General features: G+C 45.0%; 1 protein-coding gene across 1 annotated transcript in view; it reads left to right on the top strand.

Annotated features, from left to right (window-relative positions):
- Window positions 1-2379: 2379 nt before the first annotated feature.
- The window catches only part of LOC139530070 (Fanconi anemia group A protein-like), a 32910-nt gene continuing 14332 nt past the window's right edge, over window positions 2380-20957 (top strand). The window contains exons 1-28 of the mRNA XM_071326134.1: window positions 2380-2612; window positions 3252-3364; window positions 3500-3626; window positions 3722-3864; window positions 6016-6111; window positions 8728-8801; window positions 8969-9069; window positions 9220-9333; window positions 9460-9523; window positions 9618-9730; window positions 9858-9934; window positions 16391-16532; window positions 16724-16857; window positions 16963-17073; window positions 17182-17277; window positions 17465-17524; window positions 17644-17732; window positions 17862-17922; window positions 18025-18074; window positions 18199-18275; window positions 18434-18538; window positions 18620-18753; window positions 18927-18997; window positions 19575-19674; window positions 19790-19977; window positions 20132-20225; window positions 20448-20666; window positions 20777-20850. Of these exons, the coding sequence (XP_071182235.1) occupies window positions 2552-2612; window positions 3252-3364; window positions 3500-3626; window positions 3722-3864; window positions 6016-6111; window positions 8728-8801; window positions 8969-9069; window positions 9220-9333; window positions 9460-9523; window positions 9618-9730; window positions 9858-9934; window positions 16391-16532; window positions 16724-16857; window positions 16963-17073; window positions 17182-17277; window positions 17465-17524; window positions 17644-17732; window positions 17862-17922; window positions 18025-18074; window positions 18199-18275; window positions 18434-18538; window positions 18620-18753; window positions 18927-18997; window positions 19575-19674; window positions 19790-19977; window positions 20132-20225; window positions 20448-20666; window positions 20777-20850 (2888 nt within the window). The 5' untranslated portion in view covers window positions 2380-2551. The remainder of the gene's footprint in view (window positions 2613-3251; window positions 3365-3499; window positions 3627-3721; window positions 3865-6015; window positions 6112-8727; window positions 8802-8968; window positions 9070-9219; window positions 9334-9459; window positions 9524-9617; window positions 9731-9857; window positions 9935-16390; window positions 16533-16723; window positions 16858-16962; window positions 17074-17181; window positions 17278-17464; window positions 17525-17643; window positions 17733-17861; window positions 17923-18024; window positions 18075-18198; window positions 18276-18433; window positions 18539-18619; window positions 18754-18926; window positions 18998-19574; window positions 19675-19789; window positions 19978-20131; window positions 20226-20447; window positions 20667-20776; window positions 20851-20957) is intronic.

Below are 20957 nucleotides of genomic sequence, written 5' to 3'. Positions count from 1 at the left end.
GACATTTTAACTAGTTATTTTCACCTCCCATGAGCAGGTTTCCTGCTGCAGTGCCAGGGTGTCCAGGATAACATAAGCGGGAATCCTACAAAATATTTTCATTCATGTGTGCAAGTATCTCCAGTAGGCCTATTCACTTGAACCACAAACAAGGGAAGACTGTCTGAAGGGCATAAAATTCTCAGATCTTACATTAAACCATTTGTGAACCACGACTGGTCTTATCTGGTCCATCGATGGTATGGATCGATGTTCTAGCAGCATTGGTGTTGTTAGGATATATACATTACTCAACAAAGATATGCACACAGAGAAACATTCTGTTCAATGGCAACTTGTTTACTATAAACCAGCGTTTCCTAAACTCGGTCCTGGGGACCCCAAGGGATGCATGTTTTGGTTTTTGCCCAAACACTACACAGCTGATTCAAATAATGAACTCATCATCAAACTTTGATTATTTGAATCAGCTGGGTAGTGTTTGAGCAAAAACCAAAACGTGCACCCCTTGGGGTCCCAAGGACCGAGTTTGGGAAACCCTGCAAGCAATGTGTCTGCTTAGAGTAATGCACTAAAGTACCTCTCATTATTGTTGTTGCAGACACGCATCATCCCAGAGACAGTGTAGCTCTAATTGGACTAGTTGGTGCCATTTACCTTCAATGGATCGATCGTGTGCATTAACACCTGGGCCCCAGATCTGCCAGTCGGCAAGAGAAAGACTGAGACAGTGAAATGTTAGCCTTGCCAACCCTGATATGCATTGATCTGTTTGTCCCCTGTTCTGTCTGAGGATATTGCTCTTTAGATGGTCATTCGTAATGCCTCTTTTTTCTTATTTTTTATTTAACCTTTATTTAACTAGGAAAGTCAGTTAAGAACAAATTCTTATTTACAATGATGGCCTACCAAAAGGCAAAAAGCCTCCTGTGGTGACAGGGGCTGGGGTTAAAAATCAATAAAATATAAATATAGGACAAAATACACATCATGACAAGAGAGACAACACAACACTACATGAAGACAGACATAAGACAACAACATAGCAAGTCAGCAACACATGACAACCCAGCATGGTAGCAACACAACATAACATTTACATTACATTTAAGTCATTTAGCAGACGCTCTTATCCAGAGCGACTTACAAATTGGTGCATTCACCTTATGATATCCAGTGGAACAACCACTTTACAATAGTGCATCTAACTCTTTTAAGGGGGGGGGGGGGTTAGAAGGATTACTTTATCCTATCCTAGGTATTCCTTAAAGAGGTGGGGTTTCAGGTGTCTCGGGAAGGTGGTGATTGACTCCGCTGACCTGGCGTCGTGAGGGAGTTTGTTCCACCATTGGGGTGCCAGAGCAGCGAACAGTTTTGACTGGGCTGAGCGGGAACTGTACTTCCTCAGAGGTAGGGAGGCGAGCAGGCCAGAGGTGGATGAACGCAGTGCCCTTGTTTGGGTGTAGGGCCTGATCAGAGCCTGAAGGTACGGAGGTGCCGTTCCCCTCACAGCTCCGTAGGCAAGCACCATGGTCTTGTAGCGGATGCGAGCTTCAACTGGAAGCCAGTGGAGAGAGCGGAGGAGCGGGGTGACGTGAGAGAACTTGGGAAAGTTGAACACCAGACGGGCTGCGGCGTTCTGGATGAGTTGTAGGGGTTTAATGGCACAGGCAGGGAGCCCAGCCAACAGCGGAACGGGTCACCGCCTTGATGTTAGTTGAGAACGACAGGGTGTTGTCCAGGATCACGCCAAGGTTCTTAGCACTCTGGGAGGAGGACACAATGGAGTTGTCAACCGTGATGGCGAGATCATGGAACGGGCAGTCCTTCCCCGGGAGGAAGAGCAGCTCCGTCTTGCCGAGGTTCAGCTTGAGGTGGTGATCCGTCATCCACACTGATATGTCTGCCAGACATGCAGAGATGCGATTCACCACCTGGTTAATATAACAACAACATAGTAGCAACACAACATGGTAGCAGCACAAAACATGGTACAAACATTATTGGGCACATTACTGTTCATTGTGTTATTTAATTAAAAAATAATTTGCTTTTAGTTTGATTTCTTAAAATAGCTTATACCTAAATATCAGTTATTGCTAGAGGGATTACTGACAGTGTCAACTATTATTTTCTAAATTGGATAGCTGAATCCAGATGGTCTATGATCAATCTTTACACTATCTTAAATATAGATGCCAGCTATATTAGTCAATCATTTAAAAAATAAATAATTTAAGATGATAAAAAAGCTACGTTTTTAGCCTTGAACAAAGCTTTAAATTCAGGGGTTGTTTTTGATTGGCCTGGTATGTCAACAGAATACCGACCGTGGATTGGCTGCGCAAAACCAGACTCAGACCAATGAGAGTAAAGAGCGCGCGGGACATGGAAGTAGCTCGACAACAACATCCGACCATGTCAAAAAATGATTAGCTAGTTAGCCAGCATATCAAAAAACATTCTCAATAACTTGCTAGCTAGCTGACTCACTTTACTAGGAGGTGAAAATGCTTGTTCTTGTTGCATACTAACGTTAATTGCCATAATCATGTCGCTAGGTGCGTCAAGTATGTGTCCCACTCAGAAAAGGACACTCTCGTGTCTGCTCGGTAAGTTGGCTAGCTAGCTAGCGGTAGCTTTGCACCACAACCACAAGTAGCAATATACTACCCCATTCGTAGATGCGAACTGCTTTAGCGCCTATTGACGATAGAAGCGGTGCTAATTAACTATCTGCGTCTCCAAACACCTGTGTGTAAACGGAAGACGGACGCCACAAACGTGTTTGTCATCATTGTCACTGAAAAATACTGTCGACTGCAATGTTAAAACCAGGTGCATTTTGCATTTAAGAAATTATTTTGATGTGATAAAAGTAGAGGGATTTATGTTTCTAGAAACGTACCGCAATTGAGAATCGATTGAGTATTTGGCTGTTTTGGCAAGTTTCAGAGCTAATTCGCCTTTATTTAACAGAACATGTAAGGTCATTGGACTATAAGGAGTAACGTTAACGTCACCTCAATAATGGACTAAATTAGCCGATCTACTTGCCAGGTCTTCCTCTCTCCTCCCGTTCTATTCTAATCTCTTCCATTCTCTAGTTTATCTAACGTTATTCCGTAGCCTCAACTTGATCTTGACCCATGTCTTGACTCAAAACCCTAATCAATCCTTCATTGTCAAAGACTTTACCTGACTTACAGATTCTATGATGATAAAAGAACACAGTGTTGATCCTCTCACAGCAGGGCGTGTTGGGAAGAGGCCAAAGCAGGAGAATGCACAGGATCTGCAGGAGGCAGCAGTCCAGCTGCTGAACAGACACCAGAATCTCTCAGATCTGTTTCTGGAGGTGGGGGTGAGTGAATGATTCAAGTCTAGACTGGGATGGAGTCAGTGGACTGTGGTAGCAAGCGGCACTATAAATAACATTTTGTGCCCTAAATTAGACTTGTCAGATTTAGACAAGTTACTTACTTTATACTTCTTCTAGAGTACAAATCCTTGCAATTTAATTTTCAAGGAGTACTCGGGACAGAAAAAAGCAGCCAGTGAAAGTCCCTCACCTACAATTGGGGGTTCACTTCTGGGTGAGTTTTCAGGATATCTCCTCCATCAAGGTAAATACTCTCAATGTGTCAGTGGAGTATGTACTAGAATGCTACAATGTGTGTGTGTGAGATAATTATGTAGAAATTGATATGTGTGTTTTCAGTGAGTGAGTTGAGGAGGAAGGCTGGGGAGCTGGGGGTCCCGGTGGCAGCCCTGTCAGTGAAGATGGTGGTAGAAAGACTGTTGGACCTGACCGGCCATATCAAAGGGGACCGAGAGCAAGTGCTGCTCAACTCCACTCAAAGGGTTTGTGCTGGGAATAATGTCTGGATATGCATCTATGTCGATGTTTGTTGTCCCCCACAATTAAATTGGCCGTCATTGTAAATAAGAATTTGTTCTTAACTGACTTGCCTAGTTAAAAAATGAAATTATAATCGGGGACAGGTCTGTGGATCTGTCGCCGTACGAAAGTCATGCGATATCTCAGACAGTACTGGCTCAATTTTGACGAAACTTGGGTTAATGATGCATCTTGCCATAGAGATTTGGCATTTACAAAATGACTCTGATTGGCCCAAGGTGGAAGCTATAGTAGTTAACTGAAATTTGTTAGTCACAGGATACCTCAATTGGCCCAAGGGGGGTGGGTGCTGCATCATTTGTGTGGTACGACATGTTTACTGTTGCCTTATTTCAAGTATGATTTTTCATCATCCAACATCTAGGCCTATAGGTAGGGGTGAAAGTAAGCCTGTCCAGTATGGAGTCCCAGCAAAATAAATAGTGGAGGTACAGTGTTCTGGTAAAACACAACCCTATCACAATAATTAAAACAAAGATGTCTGGAAAGCTGTAGGTTATTATATCATAATTTATCATTATCGCTTGTCAGTTGCATGAAACATTTTGGAATGGACTTGAAAACAGGTGGTATACGCTCCAAAATGTGGTGTGGTTCCATGTGAACACTAACATTTTACCAAGGCAGAGATGACTGGCCAGGGCCGAGACGCGCACAGACAGCAGTGGACACATCAATCAATTCAGGTTACAAGTGTATGTATCAATGAAGGGATTCGATTAAACCCCCTGAACTGGGTAAGCGTTGATTGCATTAAATTTGGAACTGCCTCCCGGGTGCGAGCAGGGTGGCTTGTTCTGGCCGACATGGCGAAGACGGCTCGAAACAAAAGTGATGGAGGTTAATCGCATGGAGTAATGAGTACGATTCTGTGTTTTCATGTGCAAAAGTGATAGATTTTGATAAAAACACTTTTTGGCTTTCATAATGATATATATATATTTATATATATATATTTTCATCTTTGACATACCTAATAAACTGTATACCACTCTGTTCACGAAAAAGGATCGCTCCTACAGACAGTCACGTGGCTTTGGCTTGCTATATAAAGCAAGCAGGCAGACAGACATCAAGGCATTCGATTGAACGTTAGAATGGGCTAAAGGAGTGACCTAAGCGACTTTGAGCGTGGTATGATTGTCGATGCCAGGCACGGCGGATCCAGTATCTCAGAAACAACCACCCTGTCATGGGCTTTTCATGCACGACAGTGTCTTGGGTTTACAGAGAATGGTGTGACAAACAAAAAAACATCCGGTCAGCGGCAGACCTGTGGGTGAAAAACAGCTCGTTGATGAGAGAGGTCGATGAAGAATGGCAAGAATCATGCACGCTGACAGACGGAACACAAACAGACAAATAATGCCGCAGTATAACAGTGGTGTGCAGAATCTCAGAAGCACAACTTGTTGATCCTTGCCACTAATGGGCTATTGCAGCAGATGACCACACTGGGTTCCATTCCTATCAACTAAAAACAAGAAGCAGCAGCTCCAGTGGGTACGCAATCACCAATGCTGGACAATTGAGGAGTGGAAAAACATTGGCTGTGCCAACGAATCCCAGTTCCTGTTGCGTCATGCTGATGGCAGAGTCAAGATTTGGCCTAAGCAGCATGAATCCATGGCCCCATCCATCCTGGTGTCAACGGTACAGGCTTGTGGTGTACTGGTGTGGGGATTGTTTTCCTGGCTCACATTAGGTCCCTTGATACTAATTGAGCAACGGTTGAATGCCACAGCATATCTGAGCATTGTTGCTGACCAAATCCAATAGAGCAAGGATGGGCAACTTTGATGGGGGTCAGTGCACTGTTGTAGATGCTGGATTTATTTTAGAATGGACAATCGTGCCTGGTGTTTGAAGTGATTTGTTTGACAATCAGATGAAAACATGCCTGGTCGTGTTCATGCCACATTAAAAGGTTTTACGGTTAAATTATATGTATTTACTACTAGGCCCATAAAAATAATTTGGTGGTCCCGTACCAGGAAGAAATTACATCTAGTTTCAACCCTGCCTATAAGACTATTGTTTGAGATGTTTTACATAGCCTATGCCTTTAGGAATGTTCACTGTCCTCTGTCCAGGTCCAGCTCTCCGTGCTTTTCCAATCAACCCGTGAGCTTCTCTCTCTTGAAGCCTTCTGCTCTAAACTCTTCTGGCAGGAGTACTGGAGGGATCAGGTGAGTGTGTGCACACAAACCAGACTCTTGTCTTTATACTGCCAATGCCATACCTTTGGGTTTTGGCAATTTGAGCCTATTGTAGATTTTTTGTTTCATATATCTGTTTGTGTGTACCTGACAGTTGCCTGACAGTTTTTTTCCCATCAACTTGTCCAGTGATTTTTGTTGTCAACAGTTAGAAAGTTTGCATAGAAAATAGATGCGACAATTGCCTGTTACGGTGTGTTTCCATTGATCTGTCTTGTGTCGATTTAAAAACATCTGGACGTAATGTCACAAAACAAAAGTTTCTGCAAAAACCTAGGACCCTGGAGTGTTTCCAATATCCATTTAGGCAAATTGCACATTAATAAATTGGTGACAGCCTGTATGCCCTCCCACCTATCTGATTCATGTTCTGCAAAAGCTAACATGGATAGAATGCAAGAATTGATTTGCCAAATTCTAATAATTCTCATGTGCCAACGTATCGCCATGGTCCGTGCCATGGGGAAACTTGCATCCAGAAAAGTAAAGCGAACCATTTCATTAATTCTTGAAAGTCAGGACAATCCTTGTCCTGCAAATAAAATACACTTTTTTTTTTTATAGTTTAAAAAACTTATATAGCATGCAGTAGGCATGTATAACTAATGTGAAGTCGAGCTTTATAGTTACGTGATGACATCACGTCTCCTGCGTACCTTCAGAATAATACGAATATTTTTATTTATTTTTGAAATGTTATTTTGTTTCGTCAGAGAAAATATGTGTAGTGATGTCATGTTTTGTTATTGTAATTTATAATAGGAAAAAAAATATACACTGCTCAAAAAAATAAAGGGAACACTTAAACAACACAATGTAACTCCAAGTCAATCACACTTCTGTGAAATCAAACTGTCCACTTAGGAAGCAACACTGATTGACAATAAATTTCACATGCTGTTGTGCAAATGGAATAGACAAAAGGTGGAAATTATAGGCAATTAGCAAGACACCCCCAAAAAAGGAGTGATTCTGCAGGTGGTGACCACAGACCACTTCTCAGTTCCTATGCTTCCTGGCTGATGTTTTGGTCACTTTTGAATGCTGGCGGTGCTCTCACTCTAGTGGTAGCATGAGACGGAGTCTACAACCCACACAAGTGGCTCAGGTAGTGCAGTTCATCCAGGATGGCACATCAATGCGAGCTGTGGCAAAAAGGTTTGCTGTGTCTGTCAGCGTAGTGTCCAGAGCATGGAGGCGCTACCAGGAGACAGGCCAGTACATCAGGAGACGTGGAGGAGGCCGTAGGAGGGCAACAACCCAGCAGCAGGACCGCTACCTCCGCCTTTGTGCAAGGAGGTGCACTGCCAGAGCCCTGCAAAATGACCTCCAGCAGGCCACAAATGTGCATGTGTCAGCATATGGTCTCACAAGGGGTCTGAGGATCTCATCTCGGTACCTAATGGCAGTCAGGCTACCTCTGGCGAGCACATGGAGGGCTGTGCAGCCCCACAAAGAAATGCCACCCCACACCATGACTGACCCATCGCCAAAACGGTCATGCTGGAGGATGTTGCAGGCAGCAGAACGTTCTCCACGGCATCTCCAGACTCTGTCACGTCTGTCACATGTGCTCATGTGCTCAGTGTGAACCTGCTTTCATCTGTGAAGAGCACAGGGCGCCAGTGGCGAATTTGCCAATCTTGGTGTTCTCTGGCAAATGCCAAACGTCCTGCACGGTGTTGGGCTGTAAGCACAACCCCCACCTGTGGACGTCGGGCCCTCATACCACCCTCATGGAGTCTGTTTCTGACCGTTTGAGCAGACACATGCACATTTGTGGCCTGCTGGAGGTCATTTTGCAGGGCGCTGGCAGTGCACCTCCTTGCACAAAGGCGGAGGTAGCGGTCCTGCTGCTGGGTTGTTGCCCTCCTACGGCCTCCTCCACGTCTCCTGATGTACTGGCCTGTCTCCTGGTAGCGCCTCCATGCTCTGGACACTACGCTGACAGACACAGCAAACCTTCTTGCCACAGCTCGCATTGATGTGCCATCCTGGATGAGCTGCACTACCTGAGCCACTTGTGTGGGTTGTAGACTCCGTCTCATGCTACCACTAGAGTGAGAGCACCGCCAGCATTCAAAAGTGACCAAAACATCAGCCAGGAAGCATAGGAACTGAGAAGTGGTCTGTGGTCACCACCTGCAGAACCACTCCTTTATTGGGGGTGTCTTGCTAATTGCCTATAATTTCCACCTTTTGTCTATTCCATTTGCACAACAGCATGTGAAATTTATTGTTAATCAGTGTTGCTTCCTAAGTGGACAGTTTGATTTCACAGAAGTGTGATTGACTTGGAGTTACATTGTGTTGTTTAAGTGTTCCCTTTATTTTTTTGAGCAGTGTATATATATTGATCATAATTTATATGAAAAACACTTTACATTATTTGTCGCGAATAAAGTTAGACAAAAGAGAAATCCAGCCCTGGCAAACAGACAACATTTATCTTTAGAACATTTCTCCTATAGCTACCGTTTCCATTACACATATCTCAATGTTATTTTTTTGTGACATTGACACAGTTTCACTAGACAAAAGCAATCAAAACCTGCCTAGTGATTTCCTTCCCTGTTCCTTGTGTAGAAACAGCCCATGCTGGAGGTGGTGTACCACTTACACACTCAGAATATCCTCTCTCTGGAGTACATGTTGGAAAGGTATCTGACATTCTAGCTGATAGCTACCCACTGTTATACAGTGTATGAGATTCTGTGTGTTGATTCAAAAGCATTTCAGATTGAAATGAGGTATGTGGGATAGAAACACAATCTCTATTAATTGCTAGGCTATTAATCTTCATATTTCACATGGGCTCTTATTGCAGTGAGAATGGGGTGAGGTCATGGTTGATGTCTGAGTTGAAGGCTCTGTGTGGTAGGACAGCTACTGAGGAGGGAGATGGAGTACCTCAGCAAGTTCTATCAAGTAAGCCTTTACAGTAGTGTTTCATCCATCACGTTGAATCAGTACTATGTATACACATCTATTCTTATCTGGCAATCACCTCACCTCAGTCTACCAGTGTTGTGTCCATATGTGCTCTTTCTATACGTGCAAATGTGTATTGTGTTGCAGCTGTGGTATCTGTGTTGGTGCGAGCTGTTTTTGAGGAAACCCAGGACTCCACAGCAGCACCATGCAGGAGGCTGTCCCACGTGTGCCGTTCAGTGCTGGATGACATGCTCTCCTGTGAGTATACAATCCCTCTCATTGCAGCTCAAAGCTGCGTTCAATAGACAGAGGCTCTATCTTGTCCAACTGCTAAGATTCTTTTGTTAACCTTTTGTGATATTATTTTTGTCCATTCTTTTTAAGGGGTACTGGATACTTTGAATTGCAAACAAACCCTGCAGTCTGGTGAAACAACAGCTGAATTATGGTAAAGGAGAAAAGGCTGCCAACCAAACGGAGTTATAGAACAGGCATAATAATCCATATTCACTCTTTTTATGTCTCTCTTTCTGTTTGAAAAGGGTACAGATGTTTGATGCTTCCTTGTGTGGTGTGTCTGTATCACCTGATGCACTGCGCCGTTTCTTCACCCACTCTCTCACACACACTCTCACCTACAGACCGAGACTCAAAGGTAAGATCACAGAACTTATCATTGACATCTCTCTTTAATATAGCTTCTCTTGTAAAACAGCCACTTATGTTGTCAAGTTTTATCTCATCCTGTCATCTGAGTGTTCTCCTCAACCTGTATTGTCTAGTATCTGATGCCATTGCCATGCAAAGAGAGTGGGGCTTTGCTAAAACCTGCAGACTGTTGACCTCCTTGTTTCGTAAGGTAAATGACTTGTGCTTTGCTCTACTCTGTTCTAAAGAAACATGTAGATACCTTTTGTACATCTATAAATAGATTAACCTGTCTGGTTAATGTGAGCTGCTTCTCAAAATATGTATTTTCTTATGTAGTTATTTGTGTGAATGTACATGTACATCAGAACGGGAATGATAATATCCCAGTGGGTGTGATTTATGACATCATGGTGTTTTCCAGGACATTGTGATCTTTTGTGAAAGTACGGTAGGATGTGTTCATTGTATTATTAAGATTGACATTTGAAACATGTACATTTTTCTTTGTGTTAACTGTCAGGAATTGTGAATTTGCCCAAGGTGTGGGAATGCTGGATACAAGGATAAGGCGAACAAATTCTATATTTAAAGGTTTATTAGACAGACATATGCATATGGGGCGACAGACACGTTCCTCTGAGAGGTTCATAGTAATCTGCCAACCTACTCAAGGGCAGGCATAAATACTCTTTCTTATCTGTTCGTTCTTCAAGTGTTCCAGGCCCCTTGCCTGATGACTCAGAGCAGTGGAAGAATTCAGTCTGTTTGCTACATACAGTGCCTTAAAGTATTCACACCCCTTGGCCTTTTGCACATTGTGTTGTGTCACAGCCTGAATTTTAAAATTGATTAAATAAATATTTTTTTGTAACTGGCCTACACACAAAAACCAATGTCAAAGTGGAATTGTATTTTTAGACATTTTACAAATTCATAAAAAATGAAAATCTGAAATGTTTTGAGTCAATAAATAATCAACCTCTTTATTAGGGCAAGCCTAAATAAGTTCAGGAGTAAAAATGTGCATAATAATTTGCAAGGCCTCACTCTGTGTGCAATAAGTGTTTAACATGACTTTTGAATGACTATCTCTTCTCTGTACCCCACACATACAATTCTCTGTAAGGTCAATCAGTGAATTTTGAGCACATATTCAAACACAAAGACCAGACGTTTTCTAATGCCTCACAAAGAAGGGCACCTGTTGGTAGATGGGTAAAAAAAGTCAAACAGATATTGAATATCCCTTTGGGCATGGTGAAGTATTTAATTATACTTTGGATGGTGTATCAATATACTCAGTCACTACAAAGATACAGATGTCCTTCCTAGCTCAGTTGCTGGAGAGAAAGGAAACCGCTCATAGATTTCACCATGAGGCCAATGTTGACATTAAAACAGTTAGAGTTTAATAACTGTGATAGGAGAACTGAGGATGGAGCAACAATATTGTAGTTACTCCACAATACTAACCTAATTGACAGAGTGGAAAGAAGGAAGCCTGTACAGAATCAAAATATTCTAAAACATGCATCCTGTTGTCAAGGCACTAAAGTAATACTGCAGAAAATGTGGCATAGCAATTCACTTTTTGTCCTGAATACAAAGTGTTGTGTTTGGGTTAAATCCAATGCAACAGTGAGTATGACTCCAATTTTCAAGCATTGTGGTGGCTGCATCATGTTAAGGACGGGCATTTTTCAGGGTAAAATGGATTGGAGCTCAGCACAGGCAAAATCCTAGAGGAAAACCTGGTTCAGTCTGCTTTCCAGCATACACTGGGAGATTAATTCACCTTTAAGCAGGACAATAACCTAAAACACAAGGCCAAATCTACACTGGAGTTGCTTACCAAGAGGACTGACTGTTCCTGAGTGGCCTAGTTACAGTTCTGACTTAAATCTGCTTGAAAATCTATGGCAAGACCTGAAAATGGTTATCTAGCAATGATCAACAACCAATTTGGCAGAAGAGAAGAAGGGACAAAGAAGGGACAAAGTGGGACAAAATAAGGACAGAAGAAAAGGGAAAGGGGACATTAAGGTGAAGCAGTCCTCTAAAGACACAAAAGACAATAATACAAGAAACAACACTTCTATTGCCTCTCCCTCTACGATACGCACTTCCGGTTTGGTTTGGAGCGAGTAGTTGCATTCCGCTTTGCTCCACAGGTAGTATTACAGGTAGTATTACATTTCATTTCATTACAGTACAACAGTTTGATTTGTTTGATCTTAGCTGGCTACATAGCCGTCTTTGTATCCAAGATAATTGTGTAGTCTAGAGTAATTGTCGAGGTTACCTAGCCAGTTAGAGGTTACCTAGCCAGCTACACTTTCAAACAAAGTCAACAACGCAGCCACTGCTAGCTAGCCTATTTCACCAGCCAGCAGTACTATATCATTTTAGTCAATAAGATTTTTTTGCAACGTAAGCTTAACTTTCTGAACATTCGAGACGTGTAGTCCACTTGTCATTCCAATCTCCTTTGCATTAGCGTAGCCTCTTCTGTAGCCTGTCAACTATGTGTCTGTCTATCCCTGTTCTCTCCTCTCTGCACAGACCATACAAACGCTTCACACCGCGTGGCCGCTGCTACTCTAACCTGGTGGTCCCAGCGCGCACGACCCACGTGGAGTTCCAGGTCTCAGGCAGCCTCTGGAACTGCCGATCTGCGGCCAACAAGGCAGAGTTCATCTCAGCCTATGCTTCACTCCAGTCCCTCGACTTCTTGGCACTGACGGAAACATGGATTACCACTGATAACACTGCTACTCCTACTGCTCTCTCCTCGTCTGCCCACGTGTTCTCGCACACCCCGAGAGCTTCTGGTCAGCGGGGTGGTGGCACTGGGATCCTCATCTCTCCCAAGTGGACATTCTCTCTTTCTCCCCTGACCCATCTGTCTATCGCCTCCTTTGAATTCCATGCTGTCACAGTTACCAGCCCTTTCAAGCTTAACATCCTTATCATTTATCGCCCTCCAGGTTCCCTTGGAGAGTTCATCAATGAGCTTGACGCCCTGATAAGTTCCTTTCCTGAGGATGGCTCACCTCTCACAGTTCTGGGTGACTTTAACCTCCCCACGTCTACCTTTGACTCATTCCTCTTTGCCTCCTTCTTTCCACTCCTCTCCTCTTTTGACCTCACCCTCTCACCTTCCCCCCCTACTCACAAGGCAGGCAATACGCTTGACCTCATCTTCACTAGATGCTGTTCTTCCACTAATCTCATTGCAACTCCCCTCCAAGTCTCCGACCACTACCTTGTATCCTTTTCCCTCTCGCTCTCATCCAACACTTCCCACACTGCCCCTACTCGGATGGTATCGCGCCGTCCCAACCTTCGCTCTCTCTCCCCCGCTACTCTCTCCTCTTCCATCCTATCATCTCTTCCCTCTGCTCAAACCTTCTCCAACCTATCTCCTGATTCTGCCTCCTCAACCCTCCTCTCCTCCCTTTCTGCATCCTTTGACTCTCTATGTCCCCTATCCTCCAGGCCGGCTCGGTCCTCCCCTCCTGCTCCGTGGCTCGACGACTCATTGCGAGCTCACAGAACAGGGCTCCGGGCAGCCGAGCGGAAATGGAGGAAAACTCGCCTCCCTGCGGACCTGGCATCCTTTCACTCCCTCCTCTCTACATTCTCCTCTTCTGTCTCTGCTGCTAAAGCCAATTTCTACCACTCTAAATTCCAAGCATCTGCCTCTAACCCTAGGAAGCTCTTTGCCACCTTCTCCTCCCTCCTGAATCCTCCTCCCCCTCCTCCCCCCTCCTCCCTCTCTGCTGATGACTTCGTCAACCATTTTGAAAAGAAGGTCGACGACATCCGATCCTCGTTTGCTAAGTCAAACGACACCGCTGGTTCTGCTCACACTGCCCTACCCTGTGCTTTGACCTCTTTCTCCCCTCTCTCTCCAGATGAAATCTCGCGTCTTGTGACGGCCGGCCGCCCAACAACCTGCCCGCTTGACCCTATCCCCTCCTCTCTTCTCCAGACCATTTCCGGAGACCTTCTCCCTTACCTCACCTCGCTCATCAACTCATCCTTGACCGCTGGCTACGTCCCTTCCGTCTTCAAGAGAGCGAGAGTTGCACCCCTTCTGAAAAAACCTACACTCGATCCCTCCGATGTCAACAACTACAGACCAGTATCCCTTCTTTCTTTTCTCTCCAAAACTCTTGAACGTGCCGTCCTTGGCCAGCTCTCCTGCTATCTCTCTCAGAATGACCTTCTTGATCCAAATCAGTCAGGTTTCAAGACTAGTCATTCAACTGAGACTGCTCTTCTCTGTGTCACGGAGGCGCTCCGCACTGCTAAAGCTAACTCTCTCTCCTCTGCTCTCATCCTTCTAGACCTATCGGCTGCCTTTGATACTGTGAACCATCAGATCCTCCTCTCCACCCTCTCCGAGCTGGGCATCTCCGGCGCGGCCCACGCTTGGATTGCGTCCTACCTGACAGGTCGCTCCTACCAGGTGGCGTGGCGAGAATCTGTCTCCGCACCACGTGCTCTCACCACTGGTGTCCCCCAGGGCTCTGTTCTAGGCCCTCTCCTATTCTCGCTATACACCAAGTCACTTGGCTCTGTCATATCCTCACATGGTCTCTCCTATCATTGCTATGCAGACGACACACAATTAATCTTCTCCTTTCCCCCCTCTGATAACCAGGTGGTGAATCGCATCTCTGCATGTCTGGCAGACATATCAGTGTGGATGACGGATCACCACCTCAAGCTGAACCTCGGCAAGACGGAGCTGCTCTTCCTCCCGGGGAAGGACTGCCCGTTCCATGATCTCGCCATCACGGTTGACAACTCCATTGTGTCCTCCTCCCAGAGTGCTAAGAACCTTGGCGTGATCCTGGACAACACCCTGTCGTTCTCAACTAACATCAAGGCGGTGACCCGTTCCTGTAGGTTCATGCTCTACAACATTCGCAGAGTACGACCCTGCCTCACGCAGGAAGCGGCGCAGGTCCTAATCCAGGCACTTGTCATCTCCCGTCTGGATTACTGCAACTCGCTGTTGGCTGGGCTCCCTGCCTGTGCCATTAAACCCCTACAACTCATCCAGAACGCCGCAGCCCGTCTGGTGTTCAACTTTCCCAAGTTCTCTCACGTCACCCCGCTCCTCCGCTCTCTCCACTGGCTTCCAGTTGAAGCTCGCATCCGCTACAAGACCATGGTGCTTGCCTACGGAGCTGTGAGGGGAACGGCACCTCCGTACCTTCAGGCTCTGATCAGGCCCTACACCCAAACAAGGGCACTGCGTTCATCCACCTCTGGCCTGCTCGCCTCCCTACCTCTGAGGAAGTACAGTTCCCGCTCAGCCCAGTCAAAACTGTTCGCTGCTCTGGCACCCCAATGGTGGAACAAACTCCCTCACGACGCCAGGTCAGCGGAGTCAATCACCACCTTCCGGAGACACCTGAAACCCCACCTCTTTAAGGAATACCTAGGATAGGATAAAGTAATCCTTCTAACCCCCCCCCCCCCCCCTTAAAAGAGTTAGATGCACTATTGTAAAGTGGTTGTTCCACTGGATATCATAAGGTGAATGCACCAATTTGTAAGTCGCTCTGGATAAGAGCGTCTGCTAAATGACTTAAATGTAAATGTAAATTTGACAGAGCTTGAAGAATTTTGCACAATCCACGTGTGGAACGCTCTTAGAGACTTACTCAGAAAGACTCAGCTGTAGTTGCTGCCAAATGTGATTATAACATGTTAGAACATTGATTCGGGGGGGTTGAATACTTTATCTAATCCAGATATACGGAACAAAAATAAACTTCAGTCAGCTGAAGACCCTGGTGAGGATGACAAGCACGCAGATGAGCTTCCCTCAGACTGTTTCTGACAGTTCTATTTTTTTATATTTTTTACAAATGTTAGATTTTTTTTCTTCCACTTTGACAGACTATTTTGTGTAGCTCGTTGACAAAAATGTACATTAAATCCATTTTAATCTCACTTTGTAACACAGCAAACTGTAGAAAAGGTCAAGGGGTGTGAATACTTTCTGAAGGCACTGTATTTCAGTCTGAGACTGCCGTCATTGAAGTTGTTTGTGGGGATGTGAAAATGAGGGGTTGGATCAATTCCAACCAATAAAAGTATCAAAGTCGATGTGTTTTCTGACTCTGGCCCAACCCGTCGGTTTCTAGGAACAGGGAGAACAGTTAGAATGTGGTTGTGTTCTAGAAATTGTCAGGAGGTACTCGAATCCAGACTCATTACGGAGAAGAAACTAATGTCTGTGGGTGTGGCTTAGCGTTTGGCCAGAGAAGGGAGTTTGGGTAGCCAGGCAACCCCTGGTCAAAACATGAATCAAGGTTGTCGGGTCCACTTGGGTAACAGAGTGAGCCGTATAATAGATGTGTATATCATTTGACACCACCGATGACAGAATTTACAGCTATTTGCCCTTGGTCTCAGGGAGGTCACCTAGGATACCAGGTTCTGCTTTTTGGTGATTCCTAACATCTTGGAAGTCACTCGGGCTGAGTTCAGATTTAAGAGGGAACATGGCTCCAGTCCATTTAGTAATTGACCTGTAAAACCGGTCTATAGAATAACAAGTGTAAACTTTTTCTTTTGCAGAGATGTGACTTGACTGTCTCTGTGGTGTAATACAACATCCAGCCCTTTCTCTTTGTCTTAGTTGGCAGTGATATTCAAGGTAGAGGAGCTTCTCTCTCACCTGCAGCAAGTATTGGAGACGCATGAGGTCAACTGGCAGCATGTGCTCTCCTGTCTCTCCACCCTGCTGGTGTACAATCCAAACACCCAGCCTAGCCTAAAAGGTACGCACAAATCAAAATAAAAGTTTATTCATCACGTGCACAGGATCCCCAGTGGGTGTAAATGGTACACTGAAATGCTTACTTGCAGCTCTTCCTTAACAGTGTAGAATAAATGTAAAGTAGCAGCACACACACACACTTAAATGTCATAGGAGTGTTGTTGGAAATAATTATTTTTCTCTGTACCTCAGAGCTGCTGTCCAGGCTCCTAAGCTCAGCGTTTGAGGGGTATGACTTGGAGAACATGATCACTGCCTTCCTCCTGGCCCGTCAGGGTGCGCTTGAAGGGCCTGGTGTTTTCCCCTCCTACAGCGAGTGGTTTAAGGCAAGTCCCCTCAGCTTAGTCAGTGGCTACTAGAATATTATTTATTGGTCCCCTTCTTATGTTTGGCTCTTTTCAATAAAGTTGGCTTCTCTCCTGTCTTCCTAGATGTCTTTTGGTGGTGCTAGCAGTTACCACGGCAACAGTAAGAAGTCTTTGGTGTTCCTGCTAAAGTTCCTGTCGGACCTGGTGCCCTTTGACCCCCCACAGTATCTGAAGGTCAGGTGACAGACACTGTTTAGCTCTACTTTAACACTTTACTGCTGGTCTGGGCCCAAATCTAAGTGTTTCTGAATGCTAATGTCTCTGGATTGTCTGGTCTCTCAGGTCCACATCCTCCATCCACCCTACGTGGCAGTGAAACACCGGGCCCTACTGCAGGAGTATGTATCCCTCACCAAGACCAGACTGGCTGACCTGAAGGTAGGGCCTAGATTCGCTGAACCAGTATTTGATGGTACATAGACAGACTGAGAGACATAATACAGTTATTACAATGTAACTAACTCGTACTGGTTGATGTGTCATACCACAAACCCTCTCATCATGCAGCCCATTAATCTACTCTCCTACAGCTGTATAAACAGGGTCGCCATGTCTCTGTCTGCAGGTCTCAATTGAGGAGATGGGCCTTTATGAGGATATCTCTGGAGCAGGAGCCTCAGTGCAGGTTAGAGTGCCTTCTGCTGGTTGTTTATGCATTTGTGTACTGTCCCTTTTCAATTGTTTTTTATATGTGCTCATGAATGTGTGTATCACTCTTTGTATCTGTTCAATATGCCTTCTCAGCCCCAGTGTCAGGCACGTCAGGATGTGGAGAAGGCAATCTCGTTGTTTGGGAGCACAGGAAGGATATCTGCCACTGTCATGGAGGCCAGGTACACTACAGCATGCTACATAACTCTCACAAATCACCTATTGAGATCAGTGTACTGCATGACCTACTTATCCTGTTGTCCTACACTGTCTTTATGTTTTAAAACACTCATACTCTTTTCCTACTCCAGCATTTTCAGAAGGCCTTATTTCCTGTCTCGTTTCCTCCCTGCCCTCCTAACCCCACGTGTGGTAAGTGTTATGCTCTCTTGCTTTAGATTGCATGGATTTGACTGAATGGTGTGTTTACGGGGTCTGTCCAGATATTGTATTCTTTGTCTCTGTCCATTTCAGCTTCCTGTGAAGCCTGACGCCAGGATGAATTTCATAGATTCTCTTAAAAAGTATTTTCTGGCATTCACACTCAGCCATACAACCACTCACCACACAGTTTTCTGTCATATCTTTGAGACTGATACAGATGTTTTTTGTATATTGATTCCAGTTTTGTTTTCTGCTGTCTACTAGAGCGGAAAAGATCCCAGCTGCCCAGCACTCCTCCTACATAGAGTCATGTCAGAGAGAGAGACAGAGGCAACAGGACAGTGTGTACCATCACATTATACCATGTTTAACACCCTACGCATTTTAATATAATCATATATTTAATATTAGCTTATTCCACCCTAAGCACCACTGTAGTCATATATTTCTGTGCTTTTGTCCATGATTGAAGAGCTGTGTTTTACTTGTGTGTTATCAGGTAAAGGAGTCACTGTGGTGAATGATGATGATAACCCACAGGAGGTTCTACAGGTCCAACTACAGGAACATAGAGCCCTGCTAACAGAGGGGGGCAGTGACGGAGGTGAGCAGACTGTAACACACACACACACACACACACACACCAAAGCAAACCTAACTTATCTCATTCTCTCTGGCTTTACAGAGGTGTCAGCCCAGCTGGCCAGGATCTCTCACACTCTGAGTATTGTGTTCCCTGAACGTGCTGAGGAACTGGTCAGCCAGGCAGTCATCAAGCTTCATGTAGATGAGTCTACTTTCTCTGAGCTGCACAATAAAGTAGGAAGGAATGCGAGGAACTTCTGTATTTCTTTCTTTCTTCTACTGTTTTCCCCCTGCTCTGTCTCACCTTTTCGTTCCCTACTCTATTTGTCTGTCTGTCAGGTTATTTGTGCTGGCCACGCTCTCTGTCTCTCTCACACTGTCTGCTTATCTGCCCTGTCTTTGTTCAGGTGGTGAACATGATCCTGAGGAGCTTCTGCCAGAGCCTTTTGAACGCCTCCAGAATAAGCCCACCAAATAAGTGAGGAACTAATCATGTCACTTAGTAAAAATCTGAGAGATGTATGGAAGAGTGAGATTGTTTTTAAAGTCTATCAAATCAAATGTTATTAGTCAGATTGTCGTGTGTATTATGTGCTTGTTAAAGGCGGTGTGTATGTGGTCAATCTGACGTCTGCATTGGGTGTGCAGCATTTACAGTGGTACGGCCTCTGCAGAAGTCAGGGTATTCATACTTCTTGCGCTTCACAGAGCAGCGCAGAGCTGTTGAGCAGAGCTGTTGTGAAGGAAGTGAGTTTGTGTTTATACAGGACCTCCTGCCCCTACCTACCGTCAACCAATCATGACAATGCGGCACTATACGGAGCTCTCCTCATTGTTAAAAAATGTGTGAGGCACATGGCAATGCGGTACGGAGCTCAATTTGGCTTCTGCGTACCTCCGGATTTCCCGCAATTGCATCATACCCTCCATACGGAGCCTCCGACCACATTTTCGGATCAGGCGTAAATGGGCTCTTAACCTCCCAGTGTAACTAACACAAGTCAGCATAAAACTGCACTACTCTCATTTGAGTTTAATGTGACCTGTGACCCAAGACAGAGCCCCTGGGCATCCCAGTTTGTCAATATCCTGCTGGGACACAGACAGCTACTCACTGCCCTCCTGCACCGCATGTGGGACCTGCTTCACAACCAGGTATCCATCTCCATTTAATTTTTACTGCCTCTTTCTTTCTCTCGCTCTCTCTCCTTTTTACCTCTTTCTTACCCCCCCTTTTCTAACTACAGTCATCTTCTGTCCTTCTCTATAGGGGGTATCATTGAGTGCTGCACATGTGCTTGGACTGGCAGCCTTTGTTGTGCACCTTCATACCTCCCAGGCACAGTGCCCCAAGGTGCAGCTGTGCCCACCCCTGCTGCCCGGCCCTGTGTCAGTACCAGAGGCACTGACCACTGCTCTACCCTGCACCACCCAAACCAACATGCTATTCTGTGTTAGGTGGGTGAGACTGGAGAGGGACCCTCAGCATCTAGGATTACATAAAATAATTATACAGTATATTATAAACAAAAAGGCACAGTTAACTTTAGTTCAATAGGACAGTGTTATCATAAGATGTATTTATGTGGACAGCTTTGTTTTTGTTTGCCAGGTTCTGCGTGGCTGCAGTTTGCTATGGTCTCTGCAGGAGTGAGTCACTGTGTGATCAGCCGCAGCAGTATAATCCCTGCGGCCTCTATAAAAAGGTATGCACGTTATTCTTTCAGTGTCACTGAAATTATGCTCTCTCTTATCACCCAGCCACACTCTGAGATGCCCTTTATGCAAGCAGCAGGGGGCTGGTGTTTGAGCAGAATGTCACATACAGTAGGGCTGCAGTTGTACCTCTCTGCTTGACTGCACTGATCACTGTCCTGCGTATTCCTGAGTGTGTGTGTGTGTGTGTTTTTTGTATTTGGTATTTGTAGCTGCTGTACCTAATTCCCAGACTAATGCCAGATATGAGGAGGTTGCCCATTGAAGCGAGTGGGGAATCGGAGTATGTGGGGGCAAACAAACAGGGTGAGGAGGAGAATCGTGGGTTGTGGAAGAGTGTTACTGACACAAATACGACCTGGAAGAAGTCAGCCTGGGCGCTATGGAAACACGCCCCCTTCCGTCTCCTAGGAAAACTCCCAGAATACCAGGTGAGGATAACTGTCTATACATTGGCGTAAAGCTCCACCAGCCATCTCAGCACATTGACATATCTGCTTCTCATTTTCTTGGAGAAGTTCTAATTTTCTTCTTTTTCTAGTTCTCATTTTCAGAGTGGCTGGCAGCTGAACTCAGAGTTCAGAGGAGTGAGGATGCCCTGTCTGACCCAGATAGGTGAAGCACATGCCTAAATATGCAGCGCATACACACATTAATATAAAAGTTTGGTACATGACCAAAAGAATGTGGACATTTGCTTGTCTAACATCTCATTCCAAAAT

This window comes from Salvelinus alpinus, chromosome 9 (genome assembly GCF_045679555.1).
Source record: "Salvelinus alpinus chromosome 9, SLU_Salpinus.1, whole genome shotgun sequence".
Classification (NCBI taxonomy): domain Eukaryota; kingdom Metazoa; phylum Chordata; class Actinopteri; order Salmoniformes; family Salmonidae; genus Salvelinus; species Salvelinus alpinus.
Note: the sequence above shows the minus strand (reverse complement) of the source record. Positions and strands in the feature narration are given on the sequence as shown.